Below are 21169 nucleotides of genomic sequence, written 5' to 3'. Positions count from 1 at the left end.
AAATTTAAATTAATATTTATAGTATAATAACCGACTAGAATTGTTAATAATTAAAAATCTCTTTGTAAACTTAAGAATTTCATTTAAAAAATCTAGGTGTTTCTACTTATTATTATCTTATCAAGTATCAAATAGACGATGAGTTTTTTTGATTTGTACATGTCAGTGAATCATTGTAAGATTCAAGTAGATATGAACAAAGTGTAAATGTTAGATTTTCAATAATATAGTATGGCTTTTTAATAATGTAATTATGGCATTCAATAAAATTGTATTATTGATGATATGGTGTGGTAAGTTGTCACAATATATATTAATATATATATTAGTTGTAAAATAAATTATAAATTACAATTTTATACTAAGCATTTTTTTGCATAATAGAATTACAATTAATATGGTCGCAAACAACTATACCAAAATCACTCAGAGAATGTTATAGAAATAATGCAATATTAAATCCCCGACTACCATTGAACTTGCGTATATTAGTAGACATCATACAGAAGATGGAAAAACAATCTTATTCAATAACAGATATGAGAATAATGTCTTCATCAATATTACACAGGTCAATCTAATTACTAGTAACATCTAATTATTAATATCTGTTTGTTTTACTGCAAAATAGTAAATATATTTTATAAGTTACAGATTTAAGTTCGATGGTGTTGAATATCAACAGAATATTCAAGTTACAGAAGATGTACTTCCATTCAGTGGGACTGGAACACAACATATTAAACATGAATTGATAGAAGAATTAATTCCAGGAAATACAAAAGCTTTGCCAGTTCATATACTTTCACAAGAAGAGCGATGTATGCTTCATGAAGCTATTTCAAATACAATTTTGGAACCTTACAATAAAAGCAAACATAAATCATGTAGTCATATCGTAGAAAAACTAACAGGTAATTATTAAAAAAGAAAGAAGATATTTAAAGTAATAAGAATAAAAAATTATTATTCAGGTAATACTATGTTTAATGATACATGGAATTGTCCAAGACAACAAGGGGTGGTTCTAACACAATATGGTACTATTACTCCTGGTGCAATTATAGGAGCAATTGCTGCATCACTCCAACATCAAAATGTTGCTGTAAATCAATTAATCACAAGTTTGGATATACCTCCTTCAGGTATAACATCATTATATTTATCATAAAGTTTCATTTGATAATGTTCCTTTTACATTAGAAATGAATTCTACAGATACATATAGTTCACAATTTAATGAAGAAGAGGTCGATTTTGTTCTTCCAAGAAGTCGAGCGATTTATAAACCATTTATGTGGTACAATACTTTAAATGTTTCATCTATGAAAATTGATAATATATGGTTGACAACAATTGCAGGTATAAAATATTGTTATGTTATACTTTACATTACATACCATGTAATGATATACATGTGTTATGTGGTATTAATGTACCGAAGATCCCGTTTAATTAGGCGAATTAGCGGAAATGGTTGTGTACCAAGGACCTTTACTAGCAAATAATATGACTCTCGGTGCAACAGGATTCTGGCAAAGTATGATGCGTCCGACAATTTATTATCTCACAAGTTTACATAACAATTTTGATGCAACTCGAGCTGAATTAATAGGAGGCATTGATGGTAAATTAACGATATCTTCTGTATTTTTAAATATCTACCAAATATTTATTTGTAAAATTTTTCAGGGATGATTATCGCAACTTATTTACCAACCTGGATTCAGGACTTTTACAGTCTTCGTCTTAGTCAAATTTTGGAAATGTATTACTCATATGAAGGTGTCACGTTTAATGCAAACGTGAAAGCTTGTGATCGAGCACAAGCCTTTTTATATGCAGTGCCAAAGACTATTTTAAATGAACAGGTTACTTATAATTATCAATGAAATTATAGTATATTTATATCTATATTATCCTATATTTTAATTTGCAAATATCGTTTGTAAGACTTATGCCATAGCTCAGATGTTAGCTTATCGTAAAAGCATTGCGTATATTTCTCCTGAAGCATTGCAACAACTGGTTGATATTGCAGTTGAAAAGTTTTATACTTATGCAAGGAATCATTTGTTCCCTAAGTTACCTTGTCATCAAATAAATCAACCCCAAGTAGAAGCACTGATTGTATTTGATGGTGCATGGACAATAGAATATACAATAGACTTTCTTTCGTAAGCTACAGTGTATATAATATTTCATATTGTATTTCATATTTTTATTTCTACAACTCTGTATGTTTTAGAACTCTTATACAAGATTTGGATGTATCAATGTATGGATCAAAAATGGGAATAATACATGGTACTTCAGGAGAATGGTTGTTAAATGTTACAAACAGTCCATCAATCGCGTTTCAAGCATTAAACAATTTTACTAATATAACGTGTAAGATTGATTGTTTCATAAAAATATTTATTACTTTCTTTCATGTGATTGTGAATAATATATTTATAGGGCCTACGAAATTTAATTATACCCGAGTTTTAGAAACGGTATCTATTTACTTGAAAAGAACTTGGGAGTACAATTACAAAAATCAAATAATTGGAAATTTTGGTCAGGTAGTTATACTCTTAATTCCATTAGCTCACATGTCCAATAATGAGAAAGAATCAGTAATAATATTATTACGTCAACTAAAACAGGCTCATCCAGGTAAATATATAAATTTAAAATATGAATTACAAAAGGTTAATTTCAATAATCTCTTTTTCCATTAACTTTTCAGAAGTCCATTTTGTATATTATGTATCCCCATATAACGAAAATTTATTTGAATCATTTACTTTATGGGAGGAAGATTATATAATAAAAAATTCCAATATTGACACTATTACTCAATACGTATCGAGAAGTACGTTTTATTACTTAAGTAATCAATATGATATATATCATAAAATTTTAAATGTAAAATATTTATTTTCTTCTCTTTCTCTCTGTACATTTTTAGTTCCACGAACACTACGACCTGCGAAAGTTGCAGATGTAAATATGAATAAAAGTGTCACTCCCCAATGGGAAGATTATATTAGTCCTTCAAAATCTATTACTTACAGAATACATTCACACTGGAAACGAAATATGAAAAAAATAGTAGTTACGGTTTGTATTTAAAAAAAAACAGACTATTTTACAATTACTGTTACTTAGCTTTTCATTCTTATTATAATGTTAATTTTTCAGATTCATACTTTTGGCTATGGTACAATGAAAGCCTGTGTATGGGTAGGATTTGAACCTAATGATAAACAAAATTTACAATGTGCAGAATTATCTGGTTACAAAGAAGTTACATTAATTGATCACTTTAAATGTACTAGTACTTCGTCTTGTCCTAATTTCTATCTTCGTACGCAAAACGTAACTTCTTTATATAAATGTGCAGGTAACTATTAGCTATTACGAATAATACATCTAGCAAAGTCTTTTAATATAATAAAAATTTCAGAAATAGACTGTAAAACACCGGATCAAGTAAGATATATCATAAGAATGAATCAGGAAAATGTTCATTATGATAATTCTGCGGATAAAAATGCAATATTGATCTCATTAAATATTTTAGCCTTATTTGTATTTGGAGTATTCATGTGAAATTTATTATATTTCAAGTTTTTCTGTGGATACATATCAAATTTTTTACTATAAAATTTATATTATTATATTGCGTAGAAATTTATTTATTACTTAGAAAAATACAAATTTTGTTTTTACTTACAATTGTTCAGGTAGATTAATAATTGCTATATGCATACTCATACACAAATTTGATGAGGAATTGAAAGTTGCTTGATGCAGCAAGATCTCCCAATTCAGGTTCTACCAAAAGCATATCAACTGGCGGAAGAAATTCGTTTACTTGATCACCTTGTTATAAATAAAATAGAATATATTTTATTGGTATATATTACTTAACTTAAATAATTAAATTATTTTTTCAAATCAAAAATTAATAAGGTACCAGTAAAATGTGCAAGGTCCATTAATTTGAAAAATATTGTTTCTTGTACTTGTTGTTCAGGATTCTTTCCTAGGGTATCCCACTGATCCCGTTTAGCAGCTCGTGCCCAAATTTGCAATTTCAATGACACTTTTTCATCTTCTTGCTCCACATACTCAAGCAAATCAAGAGCTTTCTTGAAGTCATACTCATTTGCATCAATATTATCCTCAGATGTGTACAACTACATTAATTATATATGTGATATTTATATTAAGTGTTTTATAAAATAAATGTATTTTATAGTCGAATGAAATACCGTAATTAATTCAGTTGGTGTAAATACTTGTAATTTTTCTACATCATAACCATATGTAGTAAGTACTTGAGTTGGTAATTCTTCTTGATAAGCTACTAGCGCCAATTCATTATTGATTCTTTTTACACAATCTTTCACTTCTTCTTCTAAATCATCGGAAGCAAGAAGGGCCAATTTTGCTAAAGAAAGTATGGACTGTGAAAAAGATGAGTAGTTTATAAATAAAAATATTTAAACAGCTTAAAAGATAGAATATAGCGAATGTGTACCTTCTTACGTGTCACTAATTCACTTTCTTGAATTGCTAAAGAATAAAGCGTATTAGCAGCAAAGCGTAACTCGTCCGTGAGAGCAGATTGTACCCATGATAGAGTTGGATGTTTTGCCAACTTTTCTGACAATTCAATGGTACCTCCGCGTCTACATTTCTCTACTAACTGACCCTGGCGACCATCTTTCACGTACCTATGATAAAAAAATATAATACAAATAAAGATATTTGTTTCTATATCATTGTCTATAAAAGAAGCTTACCATGAGAATAAAAATCCTACGAAATCTTGAGCTGCAAATTTTTTCATATATCCATCCAGTTGGCTTTTATTGTTAGTTAATTCGCATATCTGTATCAGGGACGCAAAATCGCAATACTTTTCAGCTAACATTGCAGCACTATCGTATTGTTCTTCTTTTACTGCAAATTATTTAGTATGAATATCTAGTTCTATCTACATAAATTATAATTAACAAAGAATACATACTTAGAGGTTGAATTAGATTCATTCGATCTGTTTCGTATTGCTTCAAAAGTATTTCAAACTTTTCTGTACCCTTAACACTTTCTAAATGACATTTTCGGCCATCTAATATTAAGTCTATATAACTTACTAATTGTTCATATAATTCATTTCTCACTGTTGAATCGTTACTTCCAGTTATGCCATGCTTGAGAGTTACATTATACTGAAATAAAAAATTAAATAGTAAAGAAATCTTTCTCTAACAATGATTTTCTTATTTTTGCTATGAAAAGTTATAATATATAAATATTAACCATTGTGTTGAGACAATTTCTTAATCCATGTTTTCCAACTGCAGCTGTCCACGGAAGATACTCGGTTATTCCGTTCGAACATCTCGTAGGAATAAATCGTTCAGCATTATGTTGCCGGTATTTCACCACTTCATGTAGTATACCCTATTAGCAGCATGTATTTAACAATTGTACTTTAACATTATTTTTTCTGTTTTATTACTAAAGTCGTATTGGATATATACTTACTAATAATATAGCGTTTACTTGCATAATATAATGTGCTACTTGTTGGATGGGTCTTTCGGATTGAGTTACTTCTGATGCATTGTTTACTAAAGTAGGGAGAAAACGATGTACAGTACTGACTTGACGATAAAATATATCACGCGCTGTTAATTCGTCAGATATGTAAGCTTCAGGGCTTAAAGTTTGTTCTATTATAGTATCTATAATATCAGTATACCTTGAAATAAACAAAAATGACAATTTATCCATAGAAAGAAAGCTCATATACAAAAATACATATTGAAAAAATTTACTTGTTCTGGAGATTATATATAGTTAGTGCTGCAACTATCTTTTCTGCATATTCTGCAAGAACGTGTGGTGTAGACATAATTAGTCCTCTATATGTAACAGCACAGAACTAAAACAAACAATATTATGTTCATATTTATTATACATTTAATTATAATATTATGACGAACTTACTCTGTTCCATAGATCATGTTCTTTTAGAAATGTTGTAAATAAATCTATGGCTTTCTGTTTCCCTTCTAGTTGATTAGGTATTTGCATAGAAGTGACTGCATTTATCGTCATAGCTATAACAATATATGATTATTGAAATTTTCGCAAACATGTCTTGTATTTAAATACGAAATGTATAAAATTTAATTACACAAATCTCTGTGATTTGACCAACGTGGATCATTTGCTGGATAATCATCTATCAGGTCTCTAGCAACTTTTAAAATCAGTGTGTCGAGATTAGCATCTATATCCATTACTGGTTCTTCTTGCAAAGGAAAGAGTTGTAATAAAATATCTTCACACTGAGCCTGCAACAGAATGATTATGTTAACGACTATTGACTTTAAAACGATGTAAAACAAATTTACCTCACTTTGCCGTAAACTAAGGAGAAAGGCAGCACGCAATTGTGTAGCACAATCAGAACTGTAATACATATCTTGAATTTCTTCATTACTGATAAGACTGTTAAAATTTTGTGCAGCTGAACTAGGTCGATAATTATAATCCACACTTGTATTAACATTGTCTGTATAACTCCTAAAAAATTTATTGACTTTATTCTTAATAAAATTATTTGCTTTTAAGGTGTATGTAAAACAAAAACGAACATATTAAAATCTTGCGATATAAAATCCGACGGTATGACGGAAACTAATCCGAAATTCTTAGTAAATAAAACTGGAGTTCCTGAACATAGTGCACCACCAAGAATACTATCTTCTCCGCCTCGCACTAAATCTATTTTATCTTGCTCGTGCTCAGATATACCTAAAATGTTTTTATTTAACACTATAAAAGAATTCTACATAAAATCCTACAATAAATTTTAACTTACAGTTCACAACAAGCACTTCATACTGATTGTATATAATGGCTTCCCAACCATGTAGTATAAAATGGTAAGAAACTAAAGTTGATTCAACATCATTATGATACGAAATGGAATCAATTTTAACTGGTATAAACCATTTAAATGTATTTGCTAACGTTATACCAGATAGCTGTATCAAACCTACAACATATTTGATTATTTTATGTAATAAAAACTATAATAAAGTGAATCTAAATTTTTTCAATTATTACCAAGTGCAAATTCAATAAGAGGTGATGCATCGGCACAATGGGCTGCCATTAAAAAAACTATTCCTTCATTACATGGTTGCATATCAATCAACCAGGTTTCCATATTTTGTGGGTTGCATGCACTTGATTTCTAAGATAAAATAAATGAATAAATATAATATTCTTTATATGTACAACATTCTACATACCCAAATTTCTCGTTGGAAAGTTTGTGAAATAATGTACCCAATATCTTCATCAAACTCCATCTTCTCTTGCTCATTATGTGGGAAAGACCAATATTGCAAAGATGAGCCAGCTAAAATAAGAACCCTTGATCCTCTATCTCCTAAGGTTGTGCAAGTAACTTTTACTAATTTCTATGAAACAAAAACACATTTGCTGTATTTTATATTTTTTGTATTATATCTGTTATTAAAAATGTAGTTATATATATATATATATATAATTATGTGAAATTTACAGTTTCTGTGACTGGAGATTGAGGTATAGCTCCAAATATAAGAGAAGTCATTCTTCTTCCTATACCACCTAGCCATCCTTGACTTGTTCTAAGAACTTGACAGTTGATACTATTCTTACCACCTACAAACTGTGGTTGTAACAATGCTACTGTACATGTGGTTGTAGCTAAAATACAACCATGACCAGGAATATAAGTAAGACAATCGACTTCTTGCCCAGCAAGTTCTGCACTTGTTTCTACAGAAGATCCTTCATGGGCAACGCTAACCCAGAACCGTACAATACCTTCAGGAGAAACAGCCATGCAACTAGGCACCTAATGATTTAAAAAATTAGATGTTAATAATAATAATTTTTTGTTAATGCTTAATTTAAATACCTGATGGCCTGGAGGCAACCACACAGCTATGCATTCTGCTTTGTGAGCTAAATCACTTTGAGGTAACAATAACTCTCTGCATTGGCTCTTAAAAGTTCTCCTTTGTTTTGAATCATGGATAGTGGCCTTACATTGCCACACAAGCAGTCTACGACCACATACAAGCCAAGCCCAACCATCTATTGAGATATTAACGCTAACAGCTGTGTTTCTATCTACAAATGTTAAAGCTTCCGTAATAAGTACAGGCAAGGAGGATCCGAAACTTTCTACAACATGATTCGGCGTTTTACATATTATCTGTACTGACTGATTCGATCGTCCGGATACACTTATCGCTCTACAAAAAAAGATAAGACAGATCCATAGAAATATTAATTTATAATCAAAGTTCCATTAAACTGAATTTATAATATTTATAAAAAACTAACGAATTATTTTTTCTTAAGGATTGAACGATTGACATGCGTTTTCGCGGAGACGTCAAATTTCTTCCTAGTGAATTTCCTATACTCGTACGATCCATTATAGTTTGTTCTTTGTTTAAAAACTTGACATCAAAGAAATCGGTTTATCAATTAATATTCCAAATTGCATAACAATTTTTCACTAATTTCTCTATGTATACAATATTATATAGGTTATTTTTTCATATGCATGAACCGGTAAAACGATTACATGTGCTTGGCACGAACAATAAATAATGGAGTTAAATAAACGCAGCACTAACAGTGTTTAACGAAAATTTTCAATATAAAATAAAATTTACAATAAATATACACAACTGATAATTCACTAACTGAAATAAATGGTTTACTCGCTTCTCTATTTCTCATTGAACATTCTAAATTTTATGTATAATTTCATATATTGTCGAATAAGTTGAGTTAGGAGAAATAAATAAAACCATGTGATCGAAATCTAGGGAGAAATAAGGTTGATTAGAAATTTTACCAGATATAATTATTTGGCGTACCGTGAACATAGGAAATAATAATAATATGTCCACGTTATTTGTAGCATTTCATTTTATTTATTTTAAGTAAACCTACACGTAACGGTTTGCTATATTATTTGAGTTTCAATTAACATTTTTTGTTAGAAAGTGCCATGACCTTACATAGCTATAAATGTTTCGAATAATCTCCATACGATTGATCCATACGTCTAGGGATTTTATTTCTATTCCTTGGAATAAAAATATAATCTAGAACTGCAACTTAATTTTTATCTCCGTGCCACCTTGTGTTTATCGAAAGAAATGCAATAGATTAAGTATGTATAAATACACGTTCTTTGTTGGGTACGTACGTGCGGTATGTGGTTACAACAATGAATTGGCTGCAGTCTCCTGTTAATAGGTAGTGTGGAGAAAGTACGTGGTTGATGTTATAACTTTTGAAAGTGTGTCGTCAGTCGATTCATGTTACAGTAATTGAATATTCAGAAAAAACGTAAATTAAAATTGGCAGGATGGTTGATATGAAAACTGAGGAAATAAACGGGGAAACTGAAACCCCGCAGAAGAGCGCAAAACAATTACAGAAGGAGGCGAAAAAACAGGCAAAATTGGACAAGTTCAAACAGAAACAGGAAAAGAAAGAAAGTGACAAAGCTCCGAAAGTAAAAGAAAAGAACGAAGTAAAATTATTAAAATCTTTCACTTTCACCTATTTTCAATTATTAAGTTTCATATTATCCATATGGCCTTCTTTTTTCTATTACGCAATTCGTAACCTTTTCGTTAACAAAAAAGTTTCTTTCTGTTTTTAATTTTTAAAATGTTTTTACTTTTCAGAAAATTGAAAAGAAAAAGGAATGCAAAGAATCAGCTATATACATGGTAAATACACCTTTGGGAGATAAGAAAGATACTACATGTGCGATGCCTGATGCATACAGTCCAAAATATGTTGAAGCTGCATGGTATGCATGGTGGGAAAAGGAAGGTTTCTTTAAGCCAGAATATGGTGTATGTAACAGAAACATATTTTAATAAAGAGTTAGTCCGGAGCTTGCTTTCTTTGTATCATTTTATAATTTTTATATACAGAGAAAGAATATATTGCAATTAAATCCTAAAGGAAAGTTTGTCATGGTGATACCTCCTCCTAATGTAACTGGATTTCTTCACCTTGGACATGCTTTGACTAATGCTGTAGAAGATGCTATTACAAGATGGTAAAATAATGCCTGAACTATAGTATACATTGTATAGAAATATGTAGTTGATTACGTAGAAATGTAAAACAATATAACTTGTTTTGCTCAAGTATTGTAATTTAATCATTTGTAGATAATAATCTTGTGCAAAAAATTTTTCTAATTTACAAGGAATCGTATGAAAGGACGTACAACACTGTGGAATCCAGGTTGTGATCATGCAGGTATTGCTACTCAAGTGGTGGTTGAAAAGAAACTTTGGAGAGAGGAAAAGAAGACACGTCATGATATAGGAAGAGAAAATTTCATAGAAAAAGTTTGGAAATGGAAAGAAGAGTATGTTTAAATAGATTGTGTATAATATAAATATATAGCACATTTATATATATTATACATTTTAGAAAAGGAAACAGAATTTACTTGCAGTTGAAGAAATTGGGAGGATCATTTGATTGGGACAGGGTTTGTTTTACTATGGACCCAAAATTATGTTATGCTGTTACAGAAGCATTTATAAGGTTGCACGATGAAGGTGTAATTTATAGAAGCAATAGATTAGTCAATTGGTCATGCACATTAAAAAGCGCTATATCCGATATAGAAGTAAATATCTTTGACCAAATACCAAATGACTATTAACTTTATGACTGTTTCTTTCTGAATTTAACATTTACTTTATGTAGGTTGATAAACTTGAATTAACTGGTCGGACATTGCTTTCAATTCCTGGATATCAAGAAAAAATAGAATTTGGAGTTTTAGTATTATTCGCCTATAAAGTGATAGGTTCTGAAGAGAAAATAATAGTAGCTACCACTCGTATTGAAACAATGCTTGGGGATACAGCTGTTGCTGTTCATCCAAAAGATACTAGATATGCTCATTTAATTGGAAAATATGTACAACATCCATTTTGTGACAGAAAGTTACCAATTATACCTGATGAATTTGTTGAAATGGAATTTGGAACAGGTCAGTACTACTGATCTAATAAGAAATCTTATTAAAACAATGTTAATTTAAAATTTTTTTTTACAGGTGCTGTAAAGATTACACCAGCTCATGATCCTAATGATTATGAAGTGGGGAAGAGATATAATTTACCATTTATTACTATCTTCGACGATAATGGAAATATTATTGGAGATTATGGACAATTTACAGTATAAAATTATACATCATGTTTTATTTTTTGATTTAAAAATCAATTGGCATCTTTAACATGTTTTCTTTGTTCAGGGAATGAAACGATTCCATGCCAGAACAGCTATAATAAAGGAATTAACTGCAAGAAATTTGTTCATTGAAATCAAGGACAATCCTATGGTAGTGCCAATATGTAGTAGATCTAAAGACGTTGTTGAACCTTTGATGAAGCCTCAATGGTAGTTTAATAGTTACACATTTATAATCATTAAAACACATAATAGAATAAATTACATTTATCGTTTTTATTATTAGGTACGTAAAATGTAGTGAAATGGCCACAAAAGCAATGGACGCAGTGAAATCCGGTGAACTAAAAATTATTCCTGATCAGTACAAGAAAATTTGGTATCATTGGATGGAAAATATAAGAGATTGGTGTATATCTCGTCAATTATGGTGGGGTCATCGTATTCCTGCTTATTGTGTCAAAATAATTAATATACCCGAAAACATAAAGGTAATTAAAATATCAAATTAAGTTTCTTTACACTTATCATACAAATTTATATTCCTTAGTTAGATGATTATTGGGTGAGTGCACATTCGGAAAATGAAGCTAAGGAAAAAGCTGCAAAGCAGTTAGGTACAAATGTAGATAACATTATTATTGAGCAAGATCCTGATGTGTTGGATACATGGTTCTCTTCAGGTCTCTTTCCATTTTCGATATTTGGATGGCCAGATGAGGTATACATACAAATTATTTCTTTCACTAACTTATTTATGTACTAGTTAGTTTCATTGTTTAATATTAAAATAAAATAATTATACTTTAGACAGAAGAACTTAAAGCATTTTATCCTGGTACATTACTAGAAACTGGACATGATATATTATTTTTCTGGGTAGCAAGGATGGTCTTCCTTGGTCAGAAGTTATTAGGGAAATTACCGTTTAGGTACATATTTTTATTCTTATATTTAATGTTTCATAATTATACATCTAAAAGAATGCTTTTACAGAGAAGTATATTTGCATGCTATGGTACGAGATGCCCATGGAAGGAAAATGAGTAAATCGTTGGGAAATGTTATAGATCCTATGGATGTAATTAATGGGATATCATTGGAGGTATACATTTTATCTGCCATTTCTTTTTTCACTTTGGCGAGATTATTTGTTAGCTAAATATTACTTTCATTTAGAATCTTCATAAACAACTGATGGATTCAAATTTGGATCCAAAAGAACTTAAATATGCTATAGAGGGACAAAAACGTGACTATCCACAAGGAATTCCTGAGTGTGGGACCGATGCTTTAAGGTTTGCACTTTGCGCTTACACCATGCAAGGTCGCGATATTAATCTTGATATTCTTCGCGTACAAGGATATCGATTTTTCTGTAATAAAATATGGAATGCGACGAAATTCTCTCTCATGTACCTCTCTAATTTCGATTATGATGAAGACGTTCAATCGGTAAAACTTAATTTTAACACTCTTAATCATAGAAAGTTTTCAAAATTGTTACCATTTTCTTTATTGTAGACAATTAATGATGTCCCCAATGATGATATGATAGGTGATAATGATTGGTATCAAAACACTTTAAAAGAAAACTGCGTGCAAGATGCGTTAAATAATTATTTGGCAGACTATCCTTATTTAGATGGATATAACCCTTCACAAATTGACACAAAAGTTCACCAATATTTTACCAGATTGGGTACTGATTTAAGAAACTATCCCCATTTACATCGTTGGTATAAACATGTGGCATCTTACAGTGAACAAGAACGATCTATGTTTCGTGTAGAAGAAGGTAAAATATTACCTCAGTGTGGTTGTAAAATACACGATCACAATAACAGTAGGAAACAGGTAAATAATATTCCAATAAATCAGTATAAAAAATCAATACACTTAGATAAAAATATCGATTTTTGTATCATTAGCTACATTGTGAAACGAATATAGACTCTTGGATGCTCTCTCGTGTAAGTTGTGCAGTAAAAATCTGTGATGAAGCAATAGCACAATATGATTTTCCAACTGCCACTACTGCCTGCTATAATCTTTGGTTGTATGATTTATGTGATGTTTACTTGGTTTGTATATAATTATATATTTAAGTTTCTTAATTCGTAATTTTCTTATACTGTAAATTATTATATTATTAGTATGTATTACTATTTAGGAGTATTTGAAACCAGTCTTTCAAGGTAATAATAACAAGAGACAGTATGCAGCAAGAAGAGTCTTATTTAAGACACTAGATATAGGATTGAGGTTGTTAAGTCCCTTCATGCCATTTATAACGGAAGAACTTTATCAACGTTTACCTCGCAAGAAGCAGCTTTATCCCAGTGTTTGCGTTAGTCCATATCCAGAAGTATCAGAGGTATTAGCATATTTTTTGTTTCATTTGTCATAATTTTTTGTATACATAAAAGTGTATGATTGTATGATCAATTTATAGTGTGATTGGAGAAACGAAGAAATAGAGAAAGACGTTGATTTTGCCAACAAAGTAATAAAGAATATTCGATCAGCGCGTGCAACATATAACTTACCGAACAAAATAAAGACTGAAGCATTTCTTGTATGTAGTAATAATAACTTGAAAGAAAAGCTTCTGGAATATAGATTATTGATAGAAACCCTTGCTTATTCTAAACTCAATATGGAGGAACCACCAACAGGATGTGCTATCATTACTGTCACAGATAAAGTTCAAGTACATCTATTATTGAAGGTAAAAATAATTATTATTACTAAGATAAATTAAAAAGCTAATGTTAATATATTACAATTGGGTTTAATTATAAAATTTATACATGTTCAAGGGTTTAATTGATCCAAAGAAAGAACTAGAGAAACTTAGCAAGAAGGAGGAGCAATTAATAGATACTATTCGTAAAATCAAACAAGCTATGGAAGTTCCTGATTATAACGTTAAAGTACCATTCAATGTACAAAATAATAACAAAGAAAAGCTGAAAAATAATGAAGGAGAATTGCGACAGATCACTGATGCGTTATCAGCGCTACGTGCAATGTAACACTTAAATTATTTAGGTGTCATAATTTCACTATCACATTACTTTCTTATTTATTAAATTATATTTTATCAAATGTCTGTTATTTTTATTTATCGATGAATATTTTTATAAATTAAAGTAGCATCTAGAGAGACTTATTTAGAAGATCAATTAGCAATTTTTTAAATTAGTATTTTATAAAATACAATTAACGATGTAGGAAGCGTGAATAATTCTAGCATTACAAAAGAAATTGCTTTTCATATTGATTTATTATAAAGCATTGCCAATAAATGCAATAACTATGAAATTTAGTATATTTAAAATCTAACAAGGGTTAGCTATTAATTTCAATAAAGGTACTTAATTTGTTCCGATCGATTATTCTTAGTAGATTTATAATTATCAGTCATGAACAAATGCAACTAATTTATGAAAACGATTAAGCTAAAGAAAAGTTTAATGAAATGGTATGAATTATATGCATTACTCTATCAGTATTATCTGTCATCTTACTATAATTTTACAACGTAATTGTTATAACATTAATATACATAAATATTGTAAGAATTCATCTCAATGATATTAAATAATACTTCAAGTTGTAGCTGCATTTCATATTTCAATTAAACATATCGATTGAAACAAATTTCATAGCTAAATTTACAATTAAATCTGGAAAACTAATGACTTAGAAATTGCGCAAAATCAAATTCGAGAATATTGCAAATCTTATTCTGTCAGTTTTCAATATAAAAAATGTATAAGGATATAGTATTACATTTGTGCTACAAAGCCAAATCCAAATTGTATTCCGTTTTACCTACTGGCTAGAGAATTATAATTCATTGAACTCTTTACCATTTTACTGTAAAATTCCTATTCACAACTATGTTCTTGTAGGCGTTCGATGATATTTATGTTTACATGAATAACAAAACAAGAAAACAGTATTAACATTATATATACAATTGTGATATGTGAATAGTAATTGAATTTATTACCTATTCAAATTTTGTCCAGTTATTTTGTGACTTAATGGCAGGCCCTAAGCTGAACGGACTATCGATATTAATACTGCTTTCGGATGAGTTGCATATTGTAGAATTTCTCGATGGTGAATCACCATTACTTATACTAAATTTATTAAAATCCAAACCGTAGGCTTGCAACAGATCCAAATCGCCGGTATTATCGGAAGATTTTTGTGGCTTATCGTTACTTTTGTGCAATGGTTGGAAATAAGGATACAACGGGTTGCTAAGACCTTCGCCCATTTCAGGTATATGCAATGATTGAGTCATTTGTTTAGAACTCGCGAATTCTGATGATTTAGAAAGCAATGGGTCGAAGTCATCGTTGCTCGTTGTCGAATCTAATCTAATCAAATCTGGCACTTCAGGAGATTCCTATGAACAATAACAGAAATGTTTTGTTAAAAATAAAAATATCGGCTTATTCTTAGAGAAATATTATAGCATATATTATAAAAGAAAAAAGCTAAACCTTTTTAGCAAAACAAAGGATTTCTTCATACAGGAAACGATAAATGCACAATATATGTTAAAATGCCTGTATAATGATTGTGAAAAAGTGACTACAGATTCACAAAACAAATAATGAATGATGATGTTTACCTTTGAATATGCAGAACAAGATGTACTATTGTATGCATGGGATGGAACGTGACAATTAACAGACAACGATGCATTTGTAGCTTGAAAGATGGGTGGATGCAAATAGGAAGGCATAAACACTTTACTAGTATCAAAAGGATCATTTTCTTTCGGATAAAGATCAGAATCATGATTTGGAAAAATATTGTCGGTATAAAACGTAGAGTTTTTTGTTGAATTTTCAAAATCATTTTTACATTGCTCCATATCAGCTTTTCGAGAATATAATGAAGTATTATATTTCATAAATTCAGTTGTATGAATCTTATATGAAATGTTACTCGTTTGAACATTATCATTACATCTCTGTAAAGCGGGAAGAAGTAATGATTTATCGGTTTCTTCTCGCGTTTTATTTAGTTTCGATCCCATAGCATCAAATGGAAACGTGCTATTATTTGCATTAATTTGAGAATTTGACATATCATTGGTATTTAGCAAAATATTTGATTGATCAACTGGACTAATCAAAGTGGTGGAATGTGGAGTACAGGATGTAGTTTTTGTGGAAGGAGTAACAGTTTGGTTTGTGACAATTGTACTAGGTGGAGGGCCGTGCCGTATATGCCCACTCCATGCAGGTCTCAAGCTGTCTAAACTGCGCACTGGTTTCAACTGAAAGTGATGCATGAAACATTCTTATTATAAAGAATGAATAAAAAAGTGTTTGATACGATTCTCTATATATGAATAGTACATATATGCTATTTGATATTGCCATACATTCTTTATTTCACATGCACACTTAGATAATACTTCAAAACTATTTCTTTTTTGATTATGCTAAATAATAAGTTTTCTCATAACATTTTAATATAATAGAAATCTACATGTTGTATTATTTTATATAATACATATTAAGATATCTATAAATCATACATGCATGATTTACATATGAATATGTAATTACATGTAAATCATTATTATCACCCTAATTAATTCTATCAAGGATGATAATGAATCACGATCATTATCATACTATTGATATTGATTGCATACAGATATACATTACAGTAAGCAACATTTTGCGATACATTAAAATTACACACAAAAACATTTTTACACCACTGAAGTTAAATGTTTCATATGAACTAGTGTTACCTTAATCATTGAAATATTCGCTAACTGCTTATTAGAAATTTCTATACATTTATACATAGCTAATGGAAACTAAAAATATACTCACCGTTCTATCAACGGGAGGTGTATTGGGAAATATCACATGACGGAGTTCTTGCATTAGATCAATATTCACTCTCTCTGGTGGAAAATCGGATTCTTCTGGAGAACTAGGACTTAGTGGTGAATACTGTTTCCTACTGTAATTTAAACAATGCATATTGGGTTTTGCAATAAATAATAAATATTGATATTACAAAGCAGAAACACATGAAACTATAGAAATAAACCTTGGATCGGCGAAATTACTGTTACGTATTCGAAGATCTTTCCTATAACTAGTAGTAGCTGTAAAACCATTTGGTGATTTTGGTGGAGATGTAAAATCGATAGGCCTTCTATCCGACGTAGGTGAACTAGGCGCTGATCTTGGTTGATGGAATCTCATACTAACATCGTTTCTATTTGATCGTCCTGAGAATAAGTATAGAATTGATTGATATATCATCTAGTAAGTAAGGAAGTTTGTAAAATTTTGTCATACCTTTCCATTTTAATCCTTTATATGCTGTTTTCATATCCTTCCCTTTGTCTTTTACCTGCAAATATAATTTCTGTTAATAGTAACTGTAAAATGTGAAGAGAACTTAATAAAACTTTTACAGAAATTAATTTAGTTGATAAATAGTATAATATTAGAGCCATTGTGATTATTTTTATTGCACCGCTTTTGTTAGCAGTTATTTTTATATATATATACACACACACACAGATATGTATATATATATATATAGTGAAAGAAACAGTGATTAGTATAATTAATGAAAGAACACATAATCAAAGAAACTAATTTAATTTTTACACTAAACTTACTGATTTAACTGCATATTTTACAGCTGGATTGGCCTGGAATTGAAGGCAATCAAGAACACAAAATATGATTTGATTTCACGTATTTTAATTTGATAGCTGATCTCCGCAATGTCTTAAAAGAAAAATGAAGAAAGTAACACACCTTGTCTTTCACACTGCGAAAAAATGCAGAACTTTCCTTTCGCATAGCGTAAGTCCATTCTCGATATTGCTGCATAAATTTGCTACCAGATTTAGCAGAATAGCTGCAGGCCTCCATTTCAAATTCATCAGAAAAGCCAAGTCCCGAATTAAGCATATTCAGTCTTTCTTCTATAAACTAAAATTATTATCATTATTAAATTTATATGTTTTATTCAAAATCTTTTTGATAATCAAAGAAAAAAGATATCCATTTATACCTGTTGAAATATTTGTAGTTCCAACATTTTTCTTAAAAAAGGTTGCATTGACGATGGTCTGCTCTCCACAAATGCATTCTGATTGAACGTAATACTCTGTCCTTGCTCTAACGTTAATGCGTCCCTATAGCCAGCTGTTAATTGTACTAACGCTCGTAAAAATGCCCTTGACACACCGTCTCCGAGTAGGGCGGATCTATTACGTAATGCCTTTTTCAAGTTTGTCACCTGGGACAAAGAAACTCTTTATTTTATTATTTAAGATGTGTTTCGATTCTTAAGAATAACTTTTTTATTCCACGAGTAAAGTCATTTTTTTATACGAACTACATCCTGAGGCAAAGATTCCAAATCTTGAAACGGGGACTCTACAGTGTTAATGTCGGCGTCCAATATAACTACTTCTCCTAGATCACTTTTACGTACTCTCTAAAGAATATCATGAAAAACATTCAAGAATAAACATGTAAATCATTTATTTTTATAATTAATAGAGATTATGCAAATACCTGAAGCGTTGGGGTGGGTACGCCGATCAAAAACGGCATCGGCGCCAATAAATAATCAATTAAAGACAATGGTAAAACTGGAATATATATATGTTGCCAAATCATAGGATAAATTAAGGCGTTACATGCTTGAACGCAAGCGCTTAATCTTGAAAGACGTTTTGAAGTGAAAATAATTCGACGCTCATATAACATGGAAGCAAATATAATCATCATATTGTGGGCATCGACAGCACTATAATATTCGGTCAAGTTTCTCTAAAATCAAGAAGTTGTCACATATACAGTTCTCTATTTAACCAGTTAACTGCGGAGTTTAGTTTTAAAAATTTCTTACAGAGTGCATAATTAAAATCAAGTGAGTATCACACGAATATACACGTTGAACACAGGACAAATGCAGCTATTATAAATTTTATAAAAAAAGTAAAGCAAAACGAGAAAGAATTACATTTTTACTCGATGAAAGTTAACAATTCATTGTTAAAAAAAAGGTATTGTTATTAAAAACTTAAAAATTGTCAAAAAATAATAAAATTCATAAACAAGAAAAATTAAGGGAAGGTACCACACAAAGTGGCACTTCGTAGGTCTAGCACCAGTAACGTGACTTCTTACGGAGTATAAGTACACAAAACAATTCGAGGAATAGCCGATATACACAGTGAAGTACTCAAAACAATTTGGAAAATGGCTGATGCATTGGAGAAAATAATCAACTCAATTTATAAGAAGAGTTTTGGGATGAAGGCTATACATGTCAAATGCAGTTAACTAGTTAAATAATTCCCCTAAACATTAAAGCTAACTTCTCTTACTTACATTCTCAGGTATACTTGGTAATTGAAATTGTTTTGGACTTTGGCAAACGAAATTCTAAAAATTATTAATAAAATTGGATAGTATGCAATGTATAATAATATATCTCAGATATAAATCTATTAAATAATTTACCACTTTAGAATTTGGTACAGGAATAGAAATAGAACTACCAGGGATGGGTACTGGACTTTTATATACAGTTTCAAGAAATTTCCAAAGATCTTCTCCAGTGCCATTGCTCATTAAAGTTGCAATATTATTTAAAAGCCTGCTCACAAACAATAAATTACATATTTAATTACATATATATATTTATTATATATTACATAAATATTTATCATATCATAAGCTATAAGTAGTTAGAATACTAACTTGTAAAATATTTCATGCCATGGTAGGACACTTAAAATTACTAGTGCTGTATCTGTCTTAGGATCATGTCTGCAAAATCCAAATGTCCATTTTGAATCTATACTAGTGAGTACAAATGAAAAATGTTGCACCATCAAACTGAAAACAAAATGCAAATATTATAATATTACATTATACTGACAACATATATTTACTTTAAACAGCTTTAAAAACTTACTTTTCAATCTCACATGGATAGGCAAATTTAGGGACAGATTTAAGTATTTCCTCATCTAAAAAAGAAGTTGGATACTTTTGCAGTATCCAAGGTGGTTTTTCTCCCAATGGTGCAGCTACCTCACAGAAACATTCAAAAAGATGTTGCACATTGTCCCTAAAAATATCAATATATTGTTATAATTACAATTCTCAATGCATAAACTCAATCTGTTGATCGTGCTACATAGAACATTGATTGAGAAACACATTTGGGTAATGTATTTCAAACAGGAGGTACTTTCACTTATTTTATGTATCATTATTGAAAGAGCAGTTCAATGGTATAATAAAACAATCAAGAAGAAAAATTGAACGTTTAAAACATCCGTCTAAAACGATATCTTTTGGGAATAGTTAAAAATAAAGAATGTACTTACCTCAATCTGGAACCCATGATAACAGTGAAAAAAAAATAAGTACTTTGTATTCTCTTGACGTCTATACGTCATTGTACGTACTACATGACAGCAACGCATTCCATTTATGTAAATTTTAATGGGATTGCACGACTCGTGTTCACGTTGCGTACTATTTTTCTAAATATACAGTGTACCTTTCTTCTCCTTTTTTTTCTCTTCACTAACACTAAATGAGTTCTAATCGTACCACCGAGTACTATACCACTTATTATCTTTGACTAGTAAGAGCATCTTGCATCGAAATCACGCCTACCAGATTAAATATACAATTTCCATAATTGTCATGAGAGTGCTGCATGTTGATTTAGAAGTAAGTATGTTCTTTTTTACGACGTCAACGTACCACATATCAGTTCAACTAAAATTTTCATAATTTATACA

General features: G+C 30.1%; 4 protein-coding genes across 8 annotated transcripts; 2 read left to right on the top strand and 2 right to left on the bottom strand.

Moving 5' to 3' along the window:
* Positions 1-78: 78 nt before the first annotated feature.
* On the top strand, positions 79-4262 carry LOC100647545. Its single transcript, XM_012313919.3, has 14 exons — positions 79-293; positions 385-571; positions 655-914; positions 975-1145; positions 1219-1362; positions 1460-1627; positions 1693-1871; positions 1954-2177; positions 2249-2391; positions 2461-2661; positions 2735-2860; positions 2957-3108; positions 3190-3391; positions 3455-4262. The coding sequence occupies exons 1-14, from the start codon at positions 254-256 to the stop codon at positions 3598-3600; spliced, it is 2343 nt and encodes a 780-aa protein (XP_012169309.2). The 5' UTR covers positions 79-253; the 3' UTR covers positions 3601-4262.
* On the bottom strand, positions 3657-8778 carry LOC100646512 (nuclear pore complex protein Nup133). The gene is made up of 19 exons (XM_003399042.4): positions 8416-8778; positions 7985-8324; positions 7604-7921; positions 7329-7499; positions 7141-7270; positions 6893-7069; positions 6666-6825; positions 6423-6594; positions 6203-6362; positions 6013-6125; positions 5841-5947; positions 5548-5764; positions 5320-5463; positions 5027-5228; positions 4800-4959; positions 4535-4730; positions 4266-4460; positions 3968-4190; positions 3657-3873 (listed from the first exon to the last, which is right to left on the bottom strand). The coding sequence occupies exons 1-19, from the start codon at positions 8508-8510 to the stop codon at positions 3740-3742; spliced, it is 3414 nt and encodes a 1137-aa protein (XP_003399090.1). The 5' UTR covers positions 8511-8778; the 3' UTR covers positions 3657-3739.
* Positions 8779-9263: 485 nt separating this feature from the next.
* On the top strand, positions 9264-14433 carry LOC100646631 (valine--tRNA ligase). Of its 2 annotated transcripts, none has more exons than XM_048410028.1 (18): positions 9264-9607; positions 9783-9956; positions 10038-10165; positions 10319-10483; positions 10549-10750; positions 10831-11119; positions 11186-11310; positions 11387-11532; positions 11609-11813; positions 11873-12043; positions 12133-12254; positions 12319-12427; positions 12502-12777; positions 12847-13179; positions 13254-13406; positions 13496-13699; positions 13778-14053; positions 14145-14433. In XM_048410028.1, the coding sequence occupies exons 1-18, from the start codon at positions 9458-9460 to the stop codon at positions 14358-14360; spliced, it is 3444 nt and encodes a 1147-aa protein (XP_048265985.1). In that variant the 5' UTR covers positions 9264-9457; the 3' UTR covers positions 14361-14433. The 2 variants fall into 2 exon arrangements, with proteins under 2 accessions (XP_048265985.1, XP_003399091.3); XM_003399043.4 differs by having other exon boundaries at positions 9265-9625.
* A 619-nt stretch (positions 14434-15052) lies between these two features.
* On the bottom strand, positions 15053-21082 carry LOC100646750 (DENN domain-containing protein 1B). 4 transcript variants are annotated; one of them, XM_003399045.4, is made up of 15 exons: positions 20747-21080; positions 20329-20484; positions 20112-20249; positions 19872-20007; positions 19740-19793; positions 18918-19175; positions 18736-18837; positions 18409-18636; positions 18150-18326; positions 18008-18040; positions 17679-17733; positions 17425-17608; positions 17202-17334; positions 15977-16630; positions 15053-15748 (listed from the first exon to the last, which is right to left on the bottom strand). In XM_003399045.4, exons 1-15 carry the CDS (start codon positions 20761-20763, stop codon positions 15344-15346), a joined length of 2730 nt encoding a protein of 909 aa, XP_003399093.2. In that variant the 5' UTR covers positions 20764-21080; the 3' UTR covers positions 15053-15343. The 4 variants fall into 4 exon arrangements, with proteins under 4 accessions (XP_003399093.2, XP_012169310.2, XP_003399092.2 ...); XM_012313920.3 differs by lacking the exon at positions 18008-18040; XM_003399044.4 differs by lacking the exon at positions 15977-16630 and having other exon boundaries at positions 20747-21072.
* Between the last annotated feature and the right edge of the window lie 87 nt (positions 21083-21169).

Source organism: Bombus terrestris, chromosome 11 (genome assembly GCF_910591885.1).
Source record: "Bombus terrestris chromosome 11, iyBomTerr1.2, whole genome shotgun sequence".
NCBI classification, from domain to species: domain Eukaryota; kingdom Metazoa; phylum Arthropoda; class Insecta; order Hymenoptera; family Apidae; genus Bombus; species Bombus terrestris.
This window is presented reverse-complemented; position numbering and strand designations above follow the sequence as displayed.

Excerpts from the sequence above, each read along its gene's own strand:
- LOC100647545 (XM_012313919.3), top strand. The coding sequence starts at position 254 with ATGGCATTCAATAAAATTGTATTATTGATGATATGGTGTG. Across the intron at positions 3,109-3,189 it reads TGAAAAAAATAGTAGTTACG|ATTCATACTTTTGGCTATGG; the intron begins GTTTGTATTTAA and ends TTAATTTTTCAG. Across the intron at positions 3,392-3,454 it reads TTCTTTATATAAATGTGCAG|AAATAGACTGTAAAACACCG; the intron begins GTAACTATTAGC and ends TAAAAATTTCAG.
- LOC100646512 (XM_003399042.4), bottom strand. The coding sequence starts at position 8,510 with ATGGATCGTACGAGTATAGGAAATTCACTAGGAAGAAATTTGACGTCT. Across the intron at positions 8,325-8,415 it reads TCCTTAAGAAAAAATAATTC|AGCGATAAGTGTATCCGGAC; the intron begins GTTAGTTTTTTA and ends CTTTTTTTGTAG. Across the intron at positions 5,765-5,840 it reads ATATATAATCTCCAGAACAA|GTATACTGATATTATAGATA; the intron begins GTAAATTTTTTC and ends GTTTATTTCAAG.
- LOC100646631 (XM_003399043.4), top strand. The coding sequence starts at position 9,458 with ATGGTTGATATGAAAACTGAGGAAATAAACGGGGAAACTGAAACCCCG. Across the intron at positions 9,626-9,782 it reads AAGTAAAAGAAAAGAACGAA|AAAATTGAAAAGAAAAAGGA; the intron begins GTAAAATTATTA and ends TTTACTTTTCAG. Across the intron at positions 14,054-14,144 it reads AAGTACATCTATTATTGAAG|GGTTTAATTGATCCAAAGAA; the intron begins GTAAAAATAATT and ends TACATGTTCAAG.
- LOC100646750 (XM_003399045.4), bottom strand. Across the intron at positions 17,734-18,007 it reads TAAAATATGCAGTTAAATCA|GTAAAAGACAAAGGGAAGGA; the intron begins GTAAGTTTAGTG and ends TTATATTTGCAG. Across the intron at positions 17,335-17,424 it reads AGTAATTTCGCCGATCCAAG|TAGGAAACAGTATTCACCAC; the intron begins GTTTATTTCTAT and ends TTTAAATTACAG.